Raw genomic sequence first — 19585 nt, 5'->3', positions numbered from 1 at the left:
TCTCGAAAAACCAAAAAAAAAAAAAAGAAAAGAAAAAAAGAAAATTCTTTCAGAATGTCTTGAGGGTACTACTGACCAGTTAGCCTACAGATGAGTGCTGCCTTTGGGCATCTCTCCTGAGTGTAGCAGTTTAGTTTGCAGATGCTTGTGTTGGTGGCAGGTGTGTGACTTTGCTTCCGTCACTGTCTAATGTGTAGTCTCTCTGTTTTCTCCAGGGACAGTGGTGACAGATCTCGGCACCGAGCTCCCCGCAATGCCAGAATGTCTGCACCTTCACTTGGACGCTTTGTCCCGAGGTAAGAACTGGGTTTTAAGCATAGAAGGATCCTTGATGAAAGCCTAGGATTTCATTTTTGTTTGGTTCAATTGGGCCTTGGCCCAGGCTAGAACAGTATTCGGTCACTGAGCCACACCACCCAGACTTTTAGAATTTAGCTTAACTTCTGACTTTGGATTTTCCATGTATGAAATTATTTCCTAAGAGTCTGTATTCTAGTCTGCCACCTAAACATTTTATGGGGAGATAGTTAGACACAGTACTTAGAAATATGGCACCAAAAGTATACTGCTCAAATGTGGAAGTCTTGTACAGTCTTACTATGTTGCTCTCACTGGCCTGGAACTCATTATTAGACCAAGTTGGCCTGGAACTCAGAAATCTGTCAGCCTCTTCTGTGAGTGCTGGGATTAGAGGCATGTGTGCCATCACACCTGGCTAGCTTTACTTTAGAAAAAGGATGGTAACAAGTTACAGATTTACAAAAGGACAAATCCTGTGGGTGTGGGGTGTGTTTTTTTTTTTTTTTTTTTTTTTTTTTTTTTTTTGTACCTTTTTGAGCTTCTGTGGATTTTTAGGTTAGTTTATCCTTTAGGCTATATTATGTTACAATTTACGTTCCTGAGCCAAGTCTGACCTTGAACTTGTAATCCTCATGCCTTAGCCCCCCAAGTGTTAGGATTCTAGTTGTACACCATTATACCCAGCCTTACTTAGCCGATGACTTTGAGACTCCGTGATCGTCTGTAGTTGATTTCTTCCGTGTGATCCCTTCTTACAGGCGCTTTTTGCTGCCCGAGTACTTGCCTTATGCTGGGATTTTTCATGAACGTGGACAGCCTGGCTTGGCTACTCACTCTTCTGTTAACAGGGTACTAGCAGGTAAGGAAACATTTCTTTGGATTTTAAAATTGTGAAAGACAGGATGCTAAAGCTTCTTCCTCTTTCCTCTCTTTTGATATGATGGTCTCTTAGCGTCTGTCTAAACATCTGTTGGGTCCTATATGCAGTTTCTTACTTCCAGGCAAGAATCAGTAGGGATGAGACACTGTTTCTCCTGTTTAGTTCCTTCAGGCCATTTAGTAAAGAAAGGAAAAAAAAAGGAAGGAAATTTTTAAAACCTTCCATATCTTAATATAGGTAACCAAATTCTGGCTGTCTATACTTTTTAATTGAATGATAAAGGTATCTTGTTCATGTTTCAGTTGTTGAGATACTCATGACAAGATCCTGTGATTTTAATTAAGAGCTTAATACACACCTCTTTGCTTCGCCAGCACATGAAGATTTCATTGCCTGGAATTTTATGAGGAAGGAGGCGGGAGAGACTTGTGGAGCCTGCTTAGAACTCCACATTGCAGAAAATAGGCTGGGCACATGCTGCTGAGGTAGTTTATGATGAGTGAATTTCCTAAGTGACCCATGCTTTGGGGCTCTGAGGCATGATGGGACCAGGTTCAGGGACATGTATGCAGCTACTTCTAGACAGTATCCAGAAAAGGAAACAAAACAGAAAACTTTTTTTTTTTTTTGTGGTGAAGGTTGTTTCAACATTACATTTTTGCCCCTTGCCATCACTTTCACTGCCAACTTATAAAAATTATGTCTGAGCCGGGCGGTGGTGGCGCACGCCTTTAATCCCAGCACTTGGGGGGCAGAGGCAGGCGGATCTCTGTGAGTTCGAGACCAGCCTGGTCTACAAGAGCTAGTTCCAGGACAGGCTCCAAAACCACAGAGAAACCTTGTCTCGAAAAACCAAAAAAAAAAAAAATTATGTCTGAAAATGTATAAAACTTCAGTTGTATTAGGCATATCTTAAAAAGGTCTTTGATTAGAAAATTTTAAATAGCACCCTGTTTCCTAAAACCCTGGGTCATGTAATGATTAAAGGTAGAAAGGCAGTTGGTGGGGGCTGGAGACATAGCTCATCAGTTAAGACCACTGGCTTTTCTTCTGAAGGACCCGGGCTCAATTTCCAGCACCCACATTGCAGCTCACAACTGTCTGTGACTTCAGTTCCAGTGTACCTGAGATCTTTATACAGATATACACGCAGACAAAACACCTTTTTTTTTTTTTTTTAAAGGCAGCTGGTGAGAAGATGGCCCTGAAGGACTATGAAAGTGCTGTGTGCTATTTGCTTTGTTAGGCTTCTTTTTCTTTCTTTCTTTCTTTCTTTCTTTCTTTCTTTCTTTCTTTCTTTCTTTCTTTCTTTCTTTCTTTTTTTCTTTCTTTCTTTCTTTCTTTCTCTCTCTCTCTCTCTCTCTCTCTCTCTCTCTCTCTCTCTCTCTCTCTCTTTTTCTTTTTTCCTTCCTTTTTTTTTTGTGGGTGTTGGGGCGGGGAGCAACACAGTCTTACCATGTACCCTAGCCCTGGAATTTGCTATGTAGACCAGGCTGACCTCTCCCTCCCAAGTGCTGACGTCACAGGTGTAAAAGTGTGCAGCCCCAAACCCTGATATTTTAGGGAACTTTGTTTTGAGACAAGGTTTCACTTGTATCCTTGAAGACCAGGCTTGCCTTGAATTTAAAGATCTGCTTGCCTTTGCCCCCAGAGGCTGGGATTAAAGGCCTGAGCCACCAGGCCTAGCTTTGTTTTAGTATTTTAAGAATACTGCTGTGGCAGCTGCCAGTCCATAAGATCTGATCCTCCCCAAAGTAATGCCTTTGACTTAGCATCAAATTTTCTTTCTTTCATTTTTTTTAGTCTATTTATTATATATACAGTATTCTCGGTATTCTCCATGTATGCCTGCAGGCCAGAAGAGGGCACCGGATCTCATTACAGATGGTTGTGAGCCACCATGTGGTTGCTGGGAACTGAACTCAGGACCTTTGGAAGGGTAGACAGTGCTCTTAACCGCTGAGCCATCTTTCCAGCCCCAAGCATCAAATTTTCAAATGCCATAGCGCTCAGGCATTTCTCTGCCAGACACTAGAACTTCATGGGCCTTATCTCCAGACAGCGGTCAAAAGAGGGCTGTGGACCTAGTTGTTAAAGAGAATGGATTTGTGCCTCTCTTTGCCTGACACTGCTGTGTGGCTTAGCCGAAAGCTTGTGAAAGATAACCACTTGCTGCCGGGCAATGATGCCAAAGAGCTCCTCTGCCCCCTTCTTTGTGCCAGACATCTGCCTCCAGCACGCAGCATGGCACATCTCGCTCTTCTGCTGCCAGCAAAATCCATTTCCTTTGTGTTAAGCTGTGTGTGTGTGTGTGTACACAGCCGCATAGTTTATTTCCGTTCTGCCTTTGCTCTAGTAATTCTGTACCTTTACTTTTCATTCCCTACTTTCTGACCAGTGTCTAGGGTGCTTTTTCTAGCATTTTATCGGTTGTACATAGGTATGACATCTACTGAGAGAATTTATCTATCAAATGATTGTAAATGGCACCAAGAGAAGGAAGTCTAGACTTCTAGAACCTCATGCCTGTGTTAGCACTTGTTTCTGTTCATCATTAGTATTTGTTTTCTCAATAGCAATATGAGTATGCCTATTGTGACTTCCTATGAAGCTGTCTTCATGAGTACATACTTAGATGTCCCTCCATGGTCTGTTAACAGCTGTGTCATTTTTCTTTATCTTTCCTTTAGAAAATTGCAGCACTATAATAGTAACAGCAACAAAAATCCAGGGGTGTTACTATGTTCTAGGAAGCATTTTAAGTACTTTAGGAAAATTTTGTTTCAATCCTGCAGTAGTTCTGAGACATCTGGTATTATATAATGAGTGGTGGAGGGAACACTGGTGACTCTGGGCAGGCCTTAGCCGTAAAGCTGGAAAGTAGAGGAGACAGGACTGAGCCCAGCAATGGCCTCCAATATTTATACTCCAAGTTACTTTCCTAGTCTGCCACCCCGTAGTTATTTTAAAAAGATAAAGCAAGCCGGGTGGTGGTGGCACGCCTTTAATCCCAGCACTTGGAGGCAGAGGCAGGTAGATCTCTGTGAGTTCAAGGCCAGCATGGTTTATAAGAGCTAGTTCCAGGACAGGCTTCAAAGCTAAAAAAAAAAAAAAAAGACAAAACATCAAAGTAGAATTCTTTTTCCAAGAACTTTACACAGAGGACAGAAAGGGCTCCCAGGGATCTCTCAGTGATCTTCAGAGGTTTTTTGTTTTTTCCACTTTTTCTGTTTTAAATGGTGGTTCCTAGGCATGACCCTTTATATCTGAGTGGTGCTTGCTGAGGGAAATCTTATAATTAATCTTATTAATAGCTTTTTTTTTCTGAGCCTTCTGGATATAGATATTTTTGTTTTTTTCTCAAACTTAACTTGTGATCATGTAATTAAGGTGCTATAATAATGGCTTTCAAGAGTGCAAGTGAAATTGGTCTTTTAATTTTCCTGGAAAAATACTTTCTCTTCTGTGATTGCAACAAGACTGTGGTGGTCTCAAAACAGTTACGTTTGGAAATACTTATTCTGAAGTTGCTCCCGTGCAGGCAGTGTTCTGGGCTAGAAGGCTGAACGAATAGACAGAACCCCTGCCCTCCTTGAAGTCTTGGTCGTAGGTCATACCTTAAAGTGCTGCTCATTTTTTGGTTCCAAACATAAGCAGAACCTCTGTATGGGGAGTGACTTTTTGCAGAAAAATTCGGCAGATGTAGAAGGATAAAACGAGCACACAACTGCAGTCTCAGGATTTGTGACGAGTACTGTGGTGACAAATGAGTCTCTCAACAAATCTATTCTATCAGTAAAAGTAGATTTGTGCAAAATTAAGATCCTTTTAATCTGCTTTCTCCCACCAAAGCCTGGAAATGATTGTAGACAAATGAAGCCATTGCACCGGAGTGCTAGCAGGTTGCTAATCTTTATTTCTTCTCTTTTGTCTTGGTGCAGTCTCTTTAATTCTGCAGATTCCTACTGGTCTCCAACCATCTATCAATGCAGGGTAGCACAGATTCTGGACCCATACATACTTAAAGAAATATATATACCCTTAAGTGCTATTGCATCTCTAACACATATATTGTTGCATTCTAGAAAGCTCTTCCAGCTGACTTTTTTTTAAAATATTTATTTCTTTATTACATATACAATATTCTGCCTGTGTGTCTGCCTGCAGGCCAGAAGAGGGCATCATATCTCATTTCAGATGGTCGTGAGCCACCATGTGGTTGCTGGAAATTGAACTCAGGACCTTTGGAAGAGCAGGCAATGCTCTTAACCGCTGAGCCATCTCTCCAGCCCTCCCAGCTGACTTTTTAGCAAAGAATGTAATTAAGCTAGCCACAGCCTCGGTGGACTAGGTGTATTCCTTAGTACTTTCCCTTACACTATCTCTGTACACCCTTGTTCCGACCCTGTGTAATAGATATTAGTGTTAGCACTTCTACCTGGCAGGTGAGAAAACTGAAGCTCAGAGAAGTTAAGTCATTTGCCCAACATAATATTAGGAGAAGGGAGAGTTGGAAGATTAAAACTGATCTGCCTAACTCTGTGTTGTCTGAGCCACTTTGCTTGAGTTCAAGTAGGGAGTATCTACCAAAAAGTTCTTAAGCTTGTAATAGTTTTTGATATGTTTGAGGCCTCAGAGAAGTGAAACGAGAACTCTTGGCATAGGATTAGCTTACTGTTAATTACTTGAACAAAAATGTTCTGAAGATAAGGTCTGAGTAATGTAGGGTATGTTATCTGCCCTGCATAATCCTCTTGACTTTCATCCTAATGAGCATCTGTTCCTGGCAGATGTGAGCCTGATGTACTTAATTCACTATTTTGATTAAAATCAATGGGAAGTATCAGTTTTTTCATGCTCTTACCCACAGGTCATTGGAATCTCGTCAGATGTCCTCGATTAGAGATGGCCTTGTGCCCAGTCATCTTTGTTTCTCCTTTTATACTTTAGTCCTTTGGTTCTCAACCTGTGGGGCCGTAACCCTTTTGGAGTTGTTGAAGGACCCTTCACTGGGGTCTCATAAGGCCATTGGGAACACAGATAATCACAGTACGACTCGTAACAGTAGCAAGATTACAGTTATGAAGTAGCAAAAAAATAATTTTATGGTTGGGGTCGCCTTAACATAAGGAGCTGTGTTAAAGAATTACAGCATTTGGAAGGTCAATAACCACTGGTTTAGTTGTTTAGGGGTGCTGTCTTCTATTTTCACATGCTTTTGATTGTCTCTACTTTCCTTTTTTTTTTAAAAAAAATCTCTTATTTAACTTTGGTGTGGCTTAAAAACATTTTGTATGATTTCAGTTATTTTAAATTTATTGTAACTTGTGTTTTGCCTTAGCATATGGGCTAACTGACACCTGTGCTTGCCCAGGATGTGTGGTGATAGTGAAGTGCAGATGCTTGACTAATAGTGTGGTTTTGACATTATCATTAGATGCATACATGTTCATAATTTTTATGTCTTCATGATGAATTAAAATTAACTCTCCTAAAATGCTTTTACTTTTGTATTAGTACAGCTAGTCCAACTCTTTCATGGTTTCTGATCTCAAATCTTTTTCTACCTTTCAGTTTCAGCTTAGTTGTTTTTTTGTGTGTGTATCTGTTTGTTTACCATAGTTTCACTGTGTGGCTCATGCTGCCGTGGAACCTGAGCTAACCTTGACTCCACAGGGAGCCTCCTGCCTCAGTCTCTCGTGAATAAGCCACGAGACTGTGACTTTTATTTACACCTTTAAAAAAAAAGCAAAAGAAAGGAATATTTTTGTACCTTAGTATTTGTTACTTGTTTGTCTGTTTATTGTATGTAATGTGAGTGTGGACATGCCTGTGCCATTTTCCATGGCACTGTTAATATAACTAGTACACTCTCTGTGTAAGAGGACAGCGTTGGGATAGGATGCTTTCCTTCTACCGTGCTTCTGGGGATTGAACTAGGATTGTTAGGTTCACATAGTGAGTGCTTGTACTTGCTGAGCCTTCTAGCTGGTCCACATCTTGTTTTTCCTTGCATCGGACAGTCTCTGTCTTTGGATTATTAGTTAATTCATATTTAAAATTATTGTGGATTTTTGTCTATTGTGCCTTTTTGGTGTTTGTTTTCTGTATCTTTTGTTTGTTTTGGGTCTCATTTTTCCTATACTGACTTTGTATTACATGAATCTCATCTACCATGCTTTTACTAATTTTCAAAAAATATTTTATTAGAATTTATGTGATATTTATGCTAACTTGAATCTGGTAAGATAGGTAAACATTGCCCACCACAGCTCTGTTGTTCCTTTTCCCTCTGTTGTGCAGTCATTGATTTGTTAAATCCAGAGATGTCGCAGACACAACTTAATTGCTTTATGTAATCTTATATTCCAAGCATCCTACTGTTTGTTGACTAGTTTAGGTAAGACAGAGCTATCTCCTTACAATAATTTGTTTGTTGGCTAGTTTAGGTAAGACAGAGCTATCTCCTTACAGTAATTTGTTTGTTGGCTAGTTTAGGTAAGACAGAGCTATCTCCTTACAATAATTTGTTTTTCCTCATCAGCATCTTGTCCCCTTCCACATACCATTTCTCATTTGATAATTTTTGTTCATTGAAACAGGGTCTCAATGTGGAGCCCAGCCTGGCTTTACACTTCCAAACCTGCCTCAACTTGCCCAAGTACTGGAATTATGGATCCTGTATTGCCAACACTGGCATTCTTACTTCCAATAAAATACTAATATCTTCCACTTGCTTGGTATGTTAGGAAGTTCCTGTCAGGGTCTTTCTAGCCTAGTTTGGCCAACCTCAGTGGACATTTGCGGCCTTGGGCTTTCTGACGACCTGATAACAGCACGATCGTCCGGTATAACAGATCGCTTTGCTAGTCACTGCGTGCCAGCTCTGTGCTTTAATTGTCAGATCTGGGAAGATGAGTGATAGTAATATAGTTGGGTCATCTCGGTATTAAGTACAAATAGGAATAAAGACTGATTTGCATTCTTTCTCTCTCTCTGCTCTGTTCCTACCTGGAACCCTGTAGCTAGGGAGGTAAAGTGAGTAGCACATTCCAACTCAACATCAATTAAGGTGACTGTTTATAAGCCCAGATAAATGGAAATTAGTGGTGGTGCTACTAACTAGTACTGCTTTAATAATTAACCTAATTACCTTTCCTTCTGCTCCCGTGATGAAAGTGAGGATGATAAAGGACCGGCGTGGTTGCCTAGAAATGGTAAATGGAGCCTCCTTGAGAACACAGTCCCAGCTGCTGGCCAAAACCAAATAAAGCTTTTCTGCTTATTTGGTATGCACAGCCATTGGCACAGTTACGTACTCTCTCTCAGCCCATCTCCCTAGAATCTTCTTAGAACACCAGTGAAAGGTGTGCTTATTGAGAACCTGACTTCAGGTGTTTGTGCTGCATTCCCCATACTTCTTCAGGACGGAAAATATTGGGCTTGTCAATAAACATTGCTATCCCTTTAATATTTGACACTTGGTTTTTCTGAGTGTTCCCCCCCACACACTTTACCCTGAGTCATTTTGGAATGCACAGCGCTTTATGAATGTTTGTTGCTTAGCTGTTTCCAAGGCACTTGGGATGTTACAAGAAAATTAAATGCCCTCAGGGAGCTTACAGTCTAACCAGGGAGTGACCTGATTTTGGTTTTCTGTGTTATTTTTGAGGGGTTAGGTTTTGTTTTTTTATTGTTGCTGTTTGTTTATTTGTTCATTTGTTTTGGGCCCTGCCACTAAGAATCTTAATGATTTCCCTAGAAGTTTTGTTGCCAATCCAGATAGGTTAGCTGAACTACAGCTCAGAACTGGACTTGTGTGAGTACTGCATGACTTTTAGCGTTATTTGAAAAAACATGGATTGTGGCCCCTTCATGGTTTAAGTGGGGCCTCACGGAAGTACAGCTACCGTTTGCAGAGTAAGTCTGTTTACAGGCAGGTTTTGGGACCTGACTGTTTTTGATTAAATATTCATTCTGCTCTTTTTAGAAATTTAATCTTAGGTAATTTGTTTATCTTTGGTACTCAGGTTTCTAAACCTGTATAATGAACCTAAGAATAGGGCTTAGCATATAGGATTAAGGGTCAAATGAATTAACAAGTGAATAATTTCTAATCTGAAATTCTGAAATGCTCAAAAATCCAACTTTTTGAGCATCAATACAGTGCAGGGGGAAACACTACTTTATTTCATGTATAAAATTATTTAAGGTATTGTATGAATTACCTTTAGACCATGTATACATGAAACATAAGTTTTAAATTTCACTTGGGTCCCAATAACCCATAATCAAGGGAGGAAAGTCTGACATCCAGAATACTTCTAGGTCCAGAATTTCAGGTAGGGATGATAAGTTCCTGTGTGTGAAGTACATAGACTGATAACTGTATGACCCACAATAGACATTCAGTTGATATGAGTGATGCTCACTATGTGAGGGTTTTTATTGTGGCTTTATTGTGTGTTGGTCTGCTTAGGTGGTTTTAGATGGGTGTTGCTCTGTAGGCCATGGTGGCCTAGAGCTCACAAGGTAGCTCACACTCACCCTAGTGCTCCTGTTTCTGCCACCAGAGTGCTGGGATTAGAGGTGTGTGCCACCACACCTGGTCTACTCTGCAGTTTTTATTATAAAATTTGGGCCCTGTATAAATTAGTGTCCTCTTTACCACTGTTTTGCTCTCACTGAATTTTTTTTAATGTATGTTGCAGGAAGGTGACCCAAGGACTATCAGTCCAGGCTATCCTCAAACTCACTAAGTAACATGGGGTTACCTTGAATTTATAATCATCCTACCTCAGCCTTGAGTACTAGATTACTCTAGGATACCGATGTGTGGGTAAATGAAGGGCTTGACAGTTCTGTGTGTCCACACCATTGTCTCTGGCTATATTACCCAAGTAAAGCAGTCACAGCGTTTGCACTTGAAAACATCTTTTGTGCTATTGAAGTAAATATCTGTTCAGCAGTCTAATTGTTTGCTGCTATGTAGCAAAGTTTTCTCCTTCTGCTCTGTGTTTGAAGATGTGATCTCTTGGCTTCCTGCTCCAGACACCATGCCTGCTGCTTATTTCCGGGTCTGCCCGCCATTCTGGATTCTCCCTCTGAATCCACAAACCAAAATAAACTCTTTCTTCTATAAGTTGCTTCTGGTCATGCTGTTTTTAACTACGACAACAAAAAAGTAACTATTACAGACCTTTCTTCCAACTTTTAATCTTTCTTCCTACTTGTCTTATTTCTTCCTTTTTTAAAAAAATTAACTTCGGGGCTGGAGAGATGGCTCAGAGGTTAAGAGCGTTGCCTGCTCTTCCAAAGGTCCTGAGTTCAGTTCCCAGCAACCACCCTCTTCTGGCCATACACACAGACAGAATATTGCATACATAATTAATAAATAAATAAATAGATAGATAGATAGATAGATAAATTTTTAGGCATTTTTTGTTTTGTTTTATTTATTTATTTATTTATTTATTTATTTATTTATTTATTTATTTATTTATTTATTATGTGTGCAGCATTCTGCTTCCCACACACCAGAAGAGGGCGCCAGATCTCATTACAGATGGTTGTGAGCCATCATGTGGTTGCTGGGAATTGAACTCAGGACCTCTGAAGAGCAGTCAGTGTTCTTAACCTCTGAGCCATCTCTCCAGCCCCTAAATAAATATTTTTTTAAAAAAATAACTTCATCATGTCTGGATGAGACCCCACTGGTGACTTATATTTTGAGTTGTCTGTCCTCTGGAACTTCATAGACCTAGCATGATCTAAATAAATGCTTAAGTCCCATGGTTGTGTTCTGTGCTGGCTAGTTTTAATGTTAGTTTGACAAAAGCTAGAGTCATTTGGGAAGTGTGAACCTCAGTTGAGAAAATGTTCCTACCAAATTGGCCTATGGGCAAGCCTTCAGGGCATTTTCTTAATTGGTGATTGCTATGAGAAGAAACAGTTCATTGTGGGTGGTGCCACCCCTGGGCTGGTTTGGTCCTGGGCACTATTATAAAGCAGTCTGAGCAAGTGAGTAAGCAATGTTCCTCCATTGCCTCTGAGTCAGTTTCTGTCTCTAGTTTTCTGCCCTGACTTCCTTTGGTAATGTGGAAGTCTAAGCAGAACAAACCCTTTACTCCCTGAGAGGAAAATACTTAGGATGTTGGTGTTTATCACAGCAATAGAAATCCTAAGGCGTGTGCTTCTTAGAATTACTGTTCATTTTGAATGTACTTTCTGAGGATGTCCAATAACCTGAAACAACCCGCTTTAGTTCTAGAGTTCTTCACTTCTCTCTGTAGGATGTGATTTGTATGTGTTCTGATATGTTTGTATCCCCTAGAACAAATAATCCAGTGCTCTAGAAATCAGCTCGAATAGAAGGAAGGTAAAACCTCGGTACCAAGTCAAAGTCCATATTTCTAATGGAGGCAGGGCCGTTCTTCATGTGTTTGTTTTCTCCTCTAATCTTCATAAACTTTCTTTGGGAGCAGAAATCTATTGTAAACCCAGGAAGGGCTTAGAATAACATTGCTCTTCGTTGTCTTGTTTCTCTATTTACTTTTCCCTAAGGGATGAGTATGCATGCAGGAAGGTAATGATCCATGTAAACTATTCACCACTTCTTTTAAAAATGATTTATTGTTATTATTATTGTGTACATGATAGGGGTGGTGTATGTGCCGCGGCACATGTGTAGAGGTTAGAGAACAACTTTGTAGAGTTGGCTCTCTCCTGCCTTTGCTTTGGTTCAGGGAATCAAATCAGGTCATCTGGCCTGGATATTCAGTATCTTTACCTAATGAGCCCTCTCATCAGCCCCCTTCTGCTTCTTTTTAAAAACCTCAGGGTCAAGTTACATTATCCCTTTTCATGTCCCCAGAAGCCTTATTTTATTCCAAGCTGCCTGGAAATGCCATGGGAGCTGGCAGGCCTTACCCCTCACTCCGATGACCGAAGTAAAGACAACCTCTGGGTTAATTTTCCTTTAATACCTGCTGATCCACAAGGTCTGCTCTTCCCCCTCCATCCCTGTTACCTGAACTGGAACAGCCAGCATGGATATTATGGGACAAGCCTTAATGTGGAAAGAGATAGCTATAGGTAGGTGACTGAGTAATGCCTTTTGGAGTTTGTGGGTGTTTCTTTTGCTTCTGTATTATCACTTGAGAGCTAACTAGTTATATTCTTAACCACATCCTCCATCCTGTAAAAACATTCTTCTTTTAAAAAGTAGTATTCTTTGAAAACATCATACAATATATTTTATTTGGAGTTTTTTATTTTTTATATAATGTATTTTGATCCTCCCTACCCACTTTACCTCCTTCCAACTTCCCCTTCTACACAAACCTGTCTCCTTCCTGTCCTCTTATTATTACCATCTCATTGAGTTCAGTTAATGCACACAGTATAGGCAAGGTTGTGGAGCTATCCACTGGGGCATGAGCCGTGTCCCTAAAGAAAAATGACTCTTTTTCCTCAACCAGGGATGGAGCTTTGCTTAAAAGTAGACTCAACTATGTACCCTTTTATCCCATCATTTCTATACTATGTTCTCCCCCTTTTCCCTTTAGAAAGAGTTTTCTAAGTCTAATCTCCTTTATTATTTTTTTTTTCCTTTTGGTTTTTCGAGACAGTTTCTCTGTGACTTTGGAGCCTGTCCTGGAACTAGCTCTTGTAGACCAGGCTGGTCTCGAACTCACAGAGATTCACCTGCCTCTGCCTCCCAAGTGCTGGGATTAAAGGCGTGCGCCACCACCGCTGGGCTTCTAATCTCCTTTATTCAGCTTTTTTCCTTACCATGACCAATAACAACTTGTAACCAAGCCCCCTAAATGATGACAAACATCTATAACATCCTAAATGACCAAAACCCACCAACCCCACCTCTTGAGATTGTGGGCATCATGTTCTCTAGAGTGTTTCCTGTTGTCCGGAGGCGCCAGAATCTTTAGAGCACCCTGAGAAAATTGGGACAATGATCGAGTCCTGGGAGAGCTAGCTGTATTATTTTTTGTTCAGTCTCTGTGTGATGAGAAAGTGTAAAGCTTATATGAAGTCCTAACTGGTTAGTCTGTGAGGCTGGACCGTCTCAACTAGCAGCTTTGAAGTTGTTCTGGATACAGAATTTTGAGGAAACTGTAATAGTCATTCTGAGAGGCTGGATCAGCTGGGCTCCTTGTTTGCATTGGTATCTGCTCCTTTTTTTTTTTTCTGAAAACACATAAACTTTTAAAGGACACACACACACATACACACATTGATACAAGTATGGAATGTGTGGTCTATACGAGTCAGACCATTTTTTGTTCTATGTTTGAGCAGGTAAAAGGCATCTGTCAACTTGATAAGTCCATTTATACTATATAACCAAACTAGTATAAATCGTCATCTATGTTATATGAAAGGATGGCATGAAATAGTAAGTCATGAGGACTCTGTAACCAACAGCATTTATCATGTCTATCCAGTCTCAGCTGTAAACGGACCCCTCCCTCCCTAGTCCCGCAGCCACTTTTAAGTAATCCCTCAGAGACTTAATATTAATTACATAATGTTTGACCAATAACTGAGGCTTATTACTAACTAGCTCTTACATTTAAATTAACCCTCTTTTGATCTGTGTATTGTCACATGGCCATGACTTTACTGGTCTTCTTACATCTTTCTTTTTGGGTGGTTGGCTTGTGTCTCTCAACTTTGCCCTTCCTTCTCCCTGTGTTTCTGTTTGGCTTCCCTGACTTTATTCTTCCTTGCTATAGACTAAAGTGGCTTCTGTTTTTTCTTTGTTGATGTTTTTGGTTTTTGAGACAGGGTTTCTTTGTGTAACTTTGGAGCCTGTCCTGGAACTCACTCTGTAGACCAGACTGGCCTCAAGCTCACATATATGCCTGCCTCTACCTCCCGAGTGCTGGGATTAAAGGTGTGCACCACCACCGCCCAGTAGAGCAGCTGCTTATTAACCAACGAGAGGAATACAAAAGGATTATACCACAGCACAGAACTGTTGCCATAGTAGAGGGGTCAACATGTATGTCATCTGTCCTGTAGTCTTTCTTGGCTTTCCACCTCATGTCTGCAGCCAGGTTCCTCCCCAATGAAATCTGATATGTATTAACATTGAAGAAAATCATATTTTTTGTTCTTTGGAAACAAAGGCATAACCTCTCCCCCAACACAGCATATTATTTTGACTTCCATTTTGAAGTGAAGACATTCTTAAAATATATGGGTTGGCTTAATTTAGCAATTTCTATAATCCAATATCTCTCAGAAGCTATTTTTTTGTACATTAGCATTTTAAAAATTCAAAGTCAACAAAGCACCATACAGGATCCAGATACCCTGTATATTTTCCCTCTTTACATGGTTTATTGTTTTTTTTTTTAAATAGTAGTTTACTCTCTTTAAAGATTTTACTATTTTTAAACTTTTTTCTTTGACTGTTATGCCAATTTTCTTTTCTTTTTTTAGCATCTAAACATATTTCTAAGCATGCTGTACCTTTTTAAAGATTTTCCATGTCTGGACCTGGCTTTACTAAGAGCTTACAGTGCTCACTGACCATTTGAGACAACTTGCCATGACAGCCACCAGCCGACAGCTGGCTCCAGCCTGCAGGCGGCAGTCAGTACCATGTCTCTGTATGCTGCCACTGAGCTTACTCGAGAGACCACAGTCACCAGGAAGACCTGTTTGACTCTGTATTCCAGACTCCTTTAAAAAGTTTTTTCAGGCCTTCTATGGCCCGACACTGGGCGCCGTGTGTAAAGGGATCTTTGTTTTGACAGAGTGGATACTTACTCTTAACTATAAAGGGTTCACCTTAGCTTAGGCTTAGTTTTAACTTGCTCTTATAACTTAAATTAACCCATATTTTAAAATCTATTTTCTTCCATGTGCTTGTTACCTCATCTCCATTTTGCCCATCCTGCTTCCTCTACATCAAGCTGGCGACTCCACCTTTCCTCTTCTCCCGAGACCTTTCTGTCCCCAGGAGTCTTGCCTAACATCTTCCTATCTAGCTATTGGCCATTCAGTTCTTTATTACACCAATCACAATAACACATCTTCACACAGCATAAAGGAATATTCCATGATACACACAAACAATAACCCCCCCCCCCCAAAAAAAGGAAAACAAAACATTTACCATAGGAGAAGATTTAACTGGTTTGGGCTATAAAGGAACAGAGAGAAATCTTGACAGTAGTTAGGAAGTTCAAATTCCCAGTTAGAAGTGGGTTGCACAATAGACCTTTGAGGAAAATACACCATTTATTTTCACAAACAAAAATGGCCAGAATGAACTGTCTCTACAATCTGCCATACCCATGTATTGCCAGTGGTTGCTTTTTATTGTATTTGCTGACTTCTCCACAAAAAGGTTTTGCAACACTGTATTGGTAGTTTCTTTTGGACTAGAACATTAAATAAATAAATAGTACAAAACTGTCACAGACTCGGCCAGAGTGAAATTTCATTCTAATAAGCAGGAGTAATTGTGCATATCCCCACTTTTTTTAACGTTACTTTGTATTAACATACAAATAAAGTAATTTCCATAAACATTGCCCATCATGACAAAATGACAAAGGGATTGTGAAAATAGGGAACTTATTGACTCAGACATAGCCATGAGCTAGTATTAGATCATATTTCTAAATTTGTTGGCTGTGTAATATCATATTTCAAATTACTTTTTTCCTTTAAGACAGGGTCTCTTGTAGTGCAGACTGTCCTCATCTTCTTGCCATTTTCCCAAGTGTTGGAATTACAAGTGTATGTTAATACCTCTAGCTTTCAATGTTTGTTTTTTTTGTTTGTTTGTTTGTTTTTTGTTTTGTTTTTTTAAATAATAGGCCTGGCTGTCCTGGAACTCACTCTTTAGACCAGGGTGTTCTCGAACTCACAGAGCTCCTCCTGCCTCTGCACCCTTCCCACAAGTGCTGTGATTAAAGGTGTGTACCACTACTCCCCAGTTCGAATATGCTTTTTTAAAAAACAGTAGTTGGAGATATAGCTCAATTGATAGAATGCTTGGCTAATCATGTTTAAAGCCCTGGTTTTGATCTCCAGCACCACATAAACCTGGGCATGGTGGCATACACTGGTAATTCCAGCACTTAGTGGTAGAAGCAGGAGGGCCAGAAATTCAGGACCACCATCATTATACATTTGAGGCTGGCCTGGGCTACATGAGATCCTGTTTCAGACAAACAGATATATAAATCTTAAGACCAGTTTACTCTGTCAGATACTATTTTGAGTATTCCTGACATGCTAATCTTCACATTTCTATGATGTACTATTATTGTTGGTGTTTTTATTGTTTTGTTTTATTTTGTTTTTATAAAGGAAGTGGAAGAAACAGAGATAGTTGACAGAGCTAGAATCGGGGCTCGGGCGGTCACCTCTAGAAACAGAGATAGTTGACAGAGCTAGAATCAGGGCTCGGGCGGTCACTTCTAGACTGGCACTTTTCAAGCAGAACTATACTGATGTGTAAATTTTTTTCATAGGTAGGAAAAAATATATATAATATATATATAAATATATATAAAATATAACTTGCTGGAATCATAAAACTGCTACTGAGGAAAGGGATACAGATTCTTACATTCTTGTAGCTAAAGATTGTTCTTGTAGCTCCTTCCCCTAGAAAGAAGGCCTGTTTGAGAATTACATTCCCAAACAATGAATCCTGAAGAGGTAATTACACTGTTGCCATCCCATTGGGAAGAAGGCTGGGGCGGTGATTACATTCCAAAACAAAGCTATTCGGGTATAATTGCACTGTGCTGCTCTTATCAGTCTGGAGAAAGCAGGCCTCTGGTCTCCATCCTCATTTGTTTTTGAGATGGAATCTGAATAGCATTCAATTAATAGTCAAGACCCAGGCACAGGGAAGTCAGCCAAAAGAGCCAAGAGGACATTAGCTTGCTGTTGGTGTTTTCCTGCCACTGAAGTTTTCCATACCTCTAAATATCAGCAAATTTGAGAAAGCCCTGTTTCAATCGTACTCTCATGGGTCATTGTGCACAGGGGAGAGATAGATGGTGGGTAGCAGCAGATTCTCTTCTCCCATTAGTAGCTTTAGGTCTGTTAAAAGATGCTTCTTCCTTTTAATCTTTTTAAATGTGCAAGTGTGCTTTGCCTACATATATGCATGCACTCCACGTGCACACGTTGCCTGTGGAGGTCAGGAGAAGGTGTCAGACTCCCTGGAACTGAAACTACAGATGGTTGTGAGTCACTATGCGGACGCTAGGAACCAACCCTGGGTCTTCTTGACTGCCGTCTCTCTAGCCCTGCTTTTAATGTTTTTATGGCGGTGGTGGCGCACGCCTTTAATCCCAGCACTCGGGAGGCAGAGGCAGGCGGATCTCTGTGAGTTCAAGGCCAGCCTGGTCTACAAGAGCTAGTTCCAGGACAGGCTCCAAAAACCACAGAGAAACCCTGTCTCGAAAAACCAAAAAAAAAAAAAAAAAAAAAAGACTTCCAGCATGTATATCTTTTTCGTGTATATAGCTTCTAGTTGTGGAACACAAAGCCTCTCTCTGGTTCAGGTGAAATAATAAGCAAAATTAATTTTAGACTTGGACTAGAGTGAATATAGTACAACCATTTTGTTTTGTTTTCTGAACCAGAGAACAGAAGACTGAGTGACCTCATAGTCAAATTTGTTGAACAAGCAGAGTAGAGTAGGTGTGTGTTCTTGGTTTAAGGATTGTACAGCATTCGGAGGTGGTCTGGCCTTAGCCATTGTATCAGTTTGCTGAGGAAATGGCTTAAAATTATTCACTGCCCCTTAAACTGTGTGTGCAATCCTTTTGATTGGTTTTGCCTCTTAGCAGTTCTTCATGGTCACTTAATAATGTGGCTAGGTAATCTTAGATTGTAATAATGATCTGCCAAATAATCTGCCCTAGTCCCTCCAGAGTAAGGAGTTTGCAGATAAGATGAAGTAATTTATAGAACTTCCGGAGTGGGGACTAGTGTTATGGGTCTTAAGTTGGGGGGTGTACTAGTTATTTGTATTAAGGCTCCAACAAAATACTGTACAAAAGAAATCAAAAGCAGTTCGAATCACAGTTTGAGACATAATTTATCACGGTGGAGAATTGTGGTGGTCGGGACTTGAGACAGCTACTCATATTGCATCCACAGTAAAGAACCAGAGAGCAATGGATGCTGCTTCTTAGTTCCCTCTCTGCTAGTCAGTCTAGGACTCGAGCTTATCAAATGGTACTGCCTACATTATAGCGTGAGTCTTCCAACCTTAGCCTAGTCTAAAAATTTCCCCATGGGCCTGCCCAGAGGTTTGTTTCTATAGTGAATCTAAGCCCTGTGTAGTTGGCAGTCAAAATGAACTATCCCAGGGGGGTTGTCCAGGGCTATCTGCATAGTCTCATTCTTATTACATGAGCTGTTAAAAGTAGAGTGCAGAATGGTTAGATACAATTTTCAGCAATACAGTCATGAAGATAAGAGTGGTTTTCCTTCTGATAGTCAGGAAGGAATCAGAAACCTTAGTTTCTTATAAGTATACGGAACAGAATTCTTTCTGTGACACCTAGAAAGAAAGGACTAGCAATTCCTTGGAACCCTTATTGAACTTTGGACCTGCAGAAAGATAATAAATTTATGTTGTTTAAGCCAGTAAATTCTTGGTAATTGTTAAAGCAACTATGGAAAGCATAGAGTAGCCATGACACAGATGGCATTACATGCACATCTGGGATTTGGCAGGAGGGTTGACTTTTTCTGTTTACCAGTAAACCAGCCTCTTTACTGTTCTTTCACAGGGTCTCATTATTCTAAACGTAAGGCAGGATAGGTCAGGCTCCAAGATACAATGAACTTCTCCTTTCATCTTGTGTTATATTATCCTTTCTTAGGTTTTGTGTTGTTAAGACAGGTTCTTAGCTGTAGTGATATCTTTTCTTGTATTTAATAAATAAAGCTTTCCTGAAGTTCAGAGAATAAAACAGCCACACTAATCAGCCTTACAGACCAGGCAGTGGTGACACACACCTTTAATCCCAGCAGCCACACTAGTTTGCCATAGAAACCTGGCGATAGTAGTGCACACCTTTAATCCCAGCCCTAGAGAGGAATAGAAGATGGGAGGAGACAGCTGTCACGCACAGTCACCTTCTGAGATTCCTGGAGGCAAGATCGCCTTTTTGAACTGAGGTAGAGGTAAGAGCCAGTGGCTGGATGTTTTGCTTTTCTGACCTTCAGCTTGAACCCCAATATTTCTGTCTCTTTTTTTTTTTTAAACTGTGCTACCCTTGGCATAGCCCTGGCCATCCTAGTATTCTCTAGGTAGTCTAGAGTTTATAAAAAATCCTATTGTCTCACCTTTACAAGCATGTGCCAATGTACCTGGTTCCTTGTGTTCCTGGT

At 40.3% G+C, this 19585-nt stretch overlaps 1 protein-coding gene across 9 annotated transcripts in view; it reads left to right on the top strand.

Annotated features, from left to right (window-relative positions):
• Window positions 1-19585, top strand: part of Ambra1 (autophagy and beclin 1 regulator 1) — a 199627-nt gene that overhangs the window by 99496 nt on the left and 80546 nt on the right. For all 9 annotated transcript variants that reach the window (XM_057780610.1, XM_057780612.1, XM_057780608.1 and 6 more), the window contains 2 exons: window positions 216-296; window positions 1059-1159. In XM_057780610.1, coding sequence (XP_057636593.1) covers window positions 216-296; window positions 1059-1159 — 182 coding nt within the window. The remainder of the gene's footprint in view (window positions 1-215; window positions 297-1058; window positions 1160-19585) is intronic.

Source organism: Chionomys nivalis, chromosome 9 (assembly GCF_950005125.1).
Source record: "Chionomys nivalis chromosome 9, mChiNiv1.1, whole genome shotgun sequence".
In the NCBI taxonomy this organism is placed as follows: domain Eukaryota; kingdom Metazoa; phylum Chordata; class Mammalia; order Rodentia; family Cricetidae; genus Chionomys; species Chionomys nivalis.
Note: the sequence above shows the minus strand (reverse complement) of the source record. Positions and strands in the feature narration are given on the sequence as shown.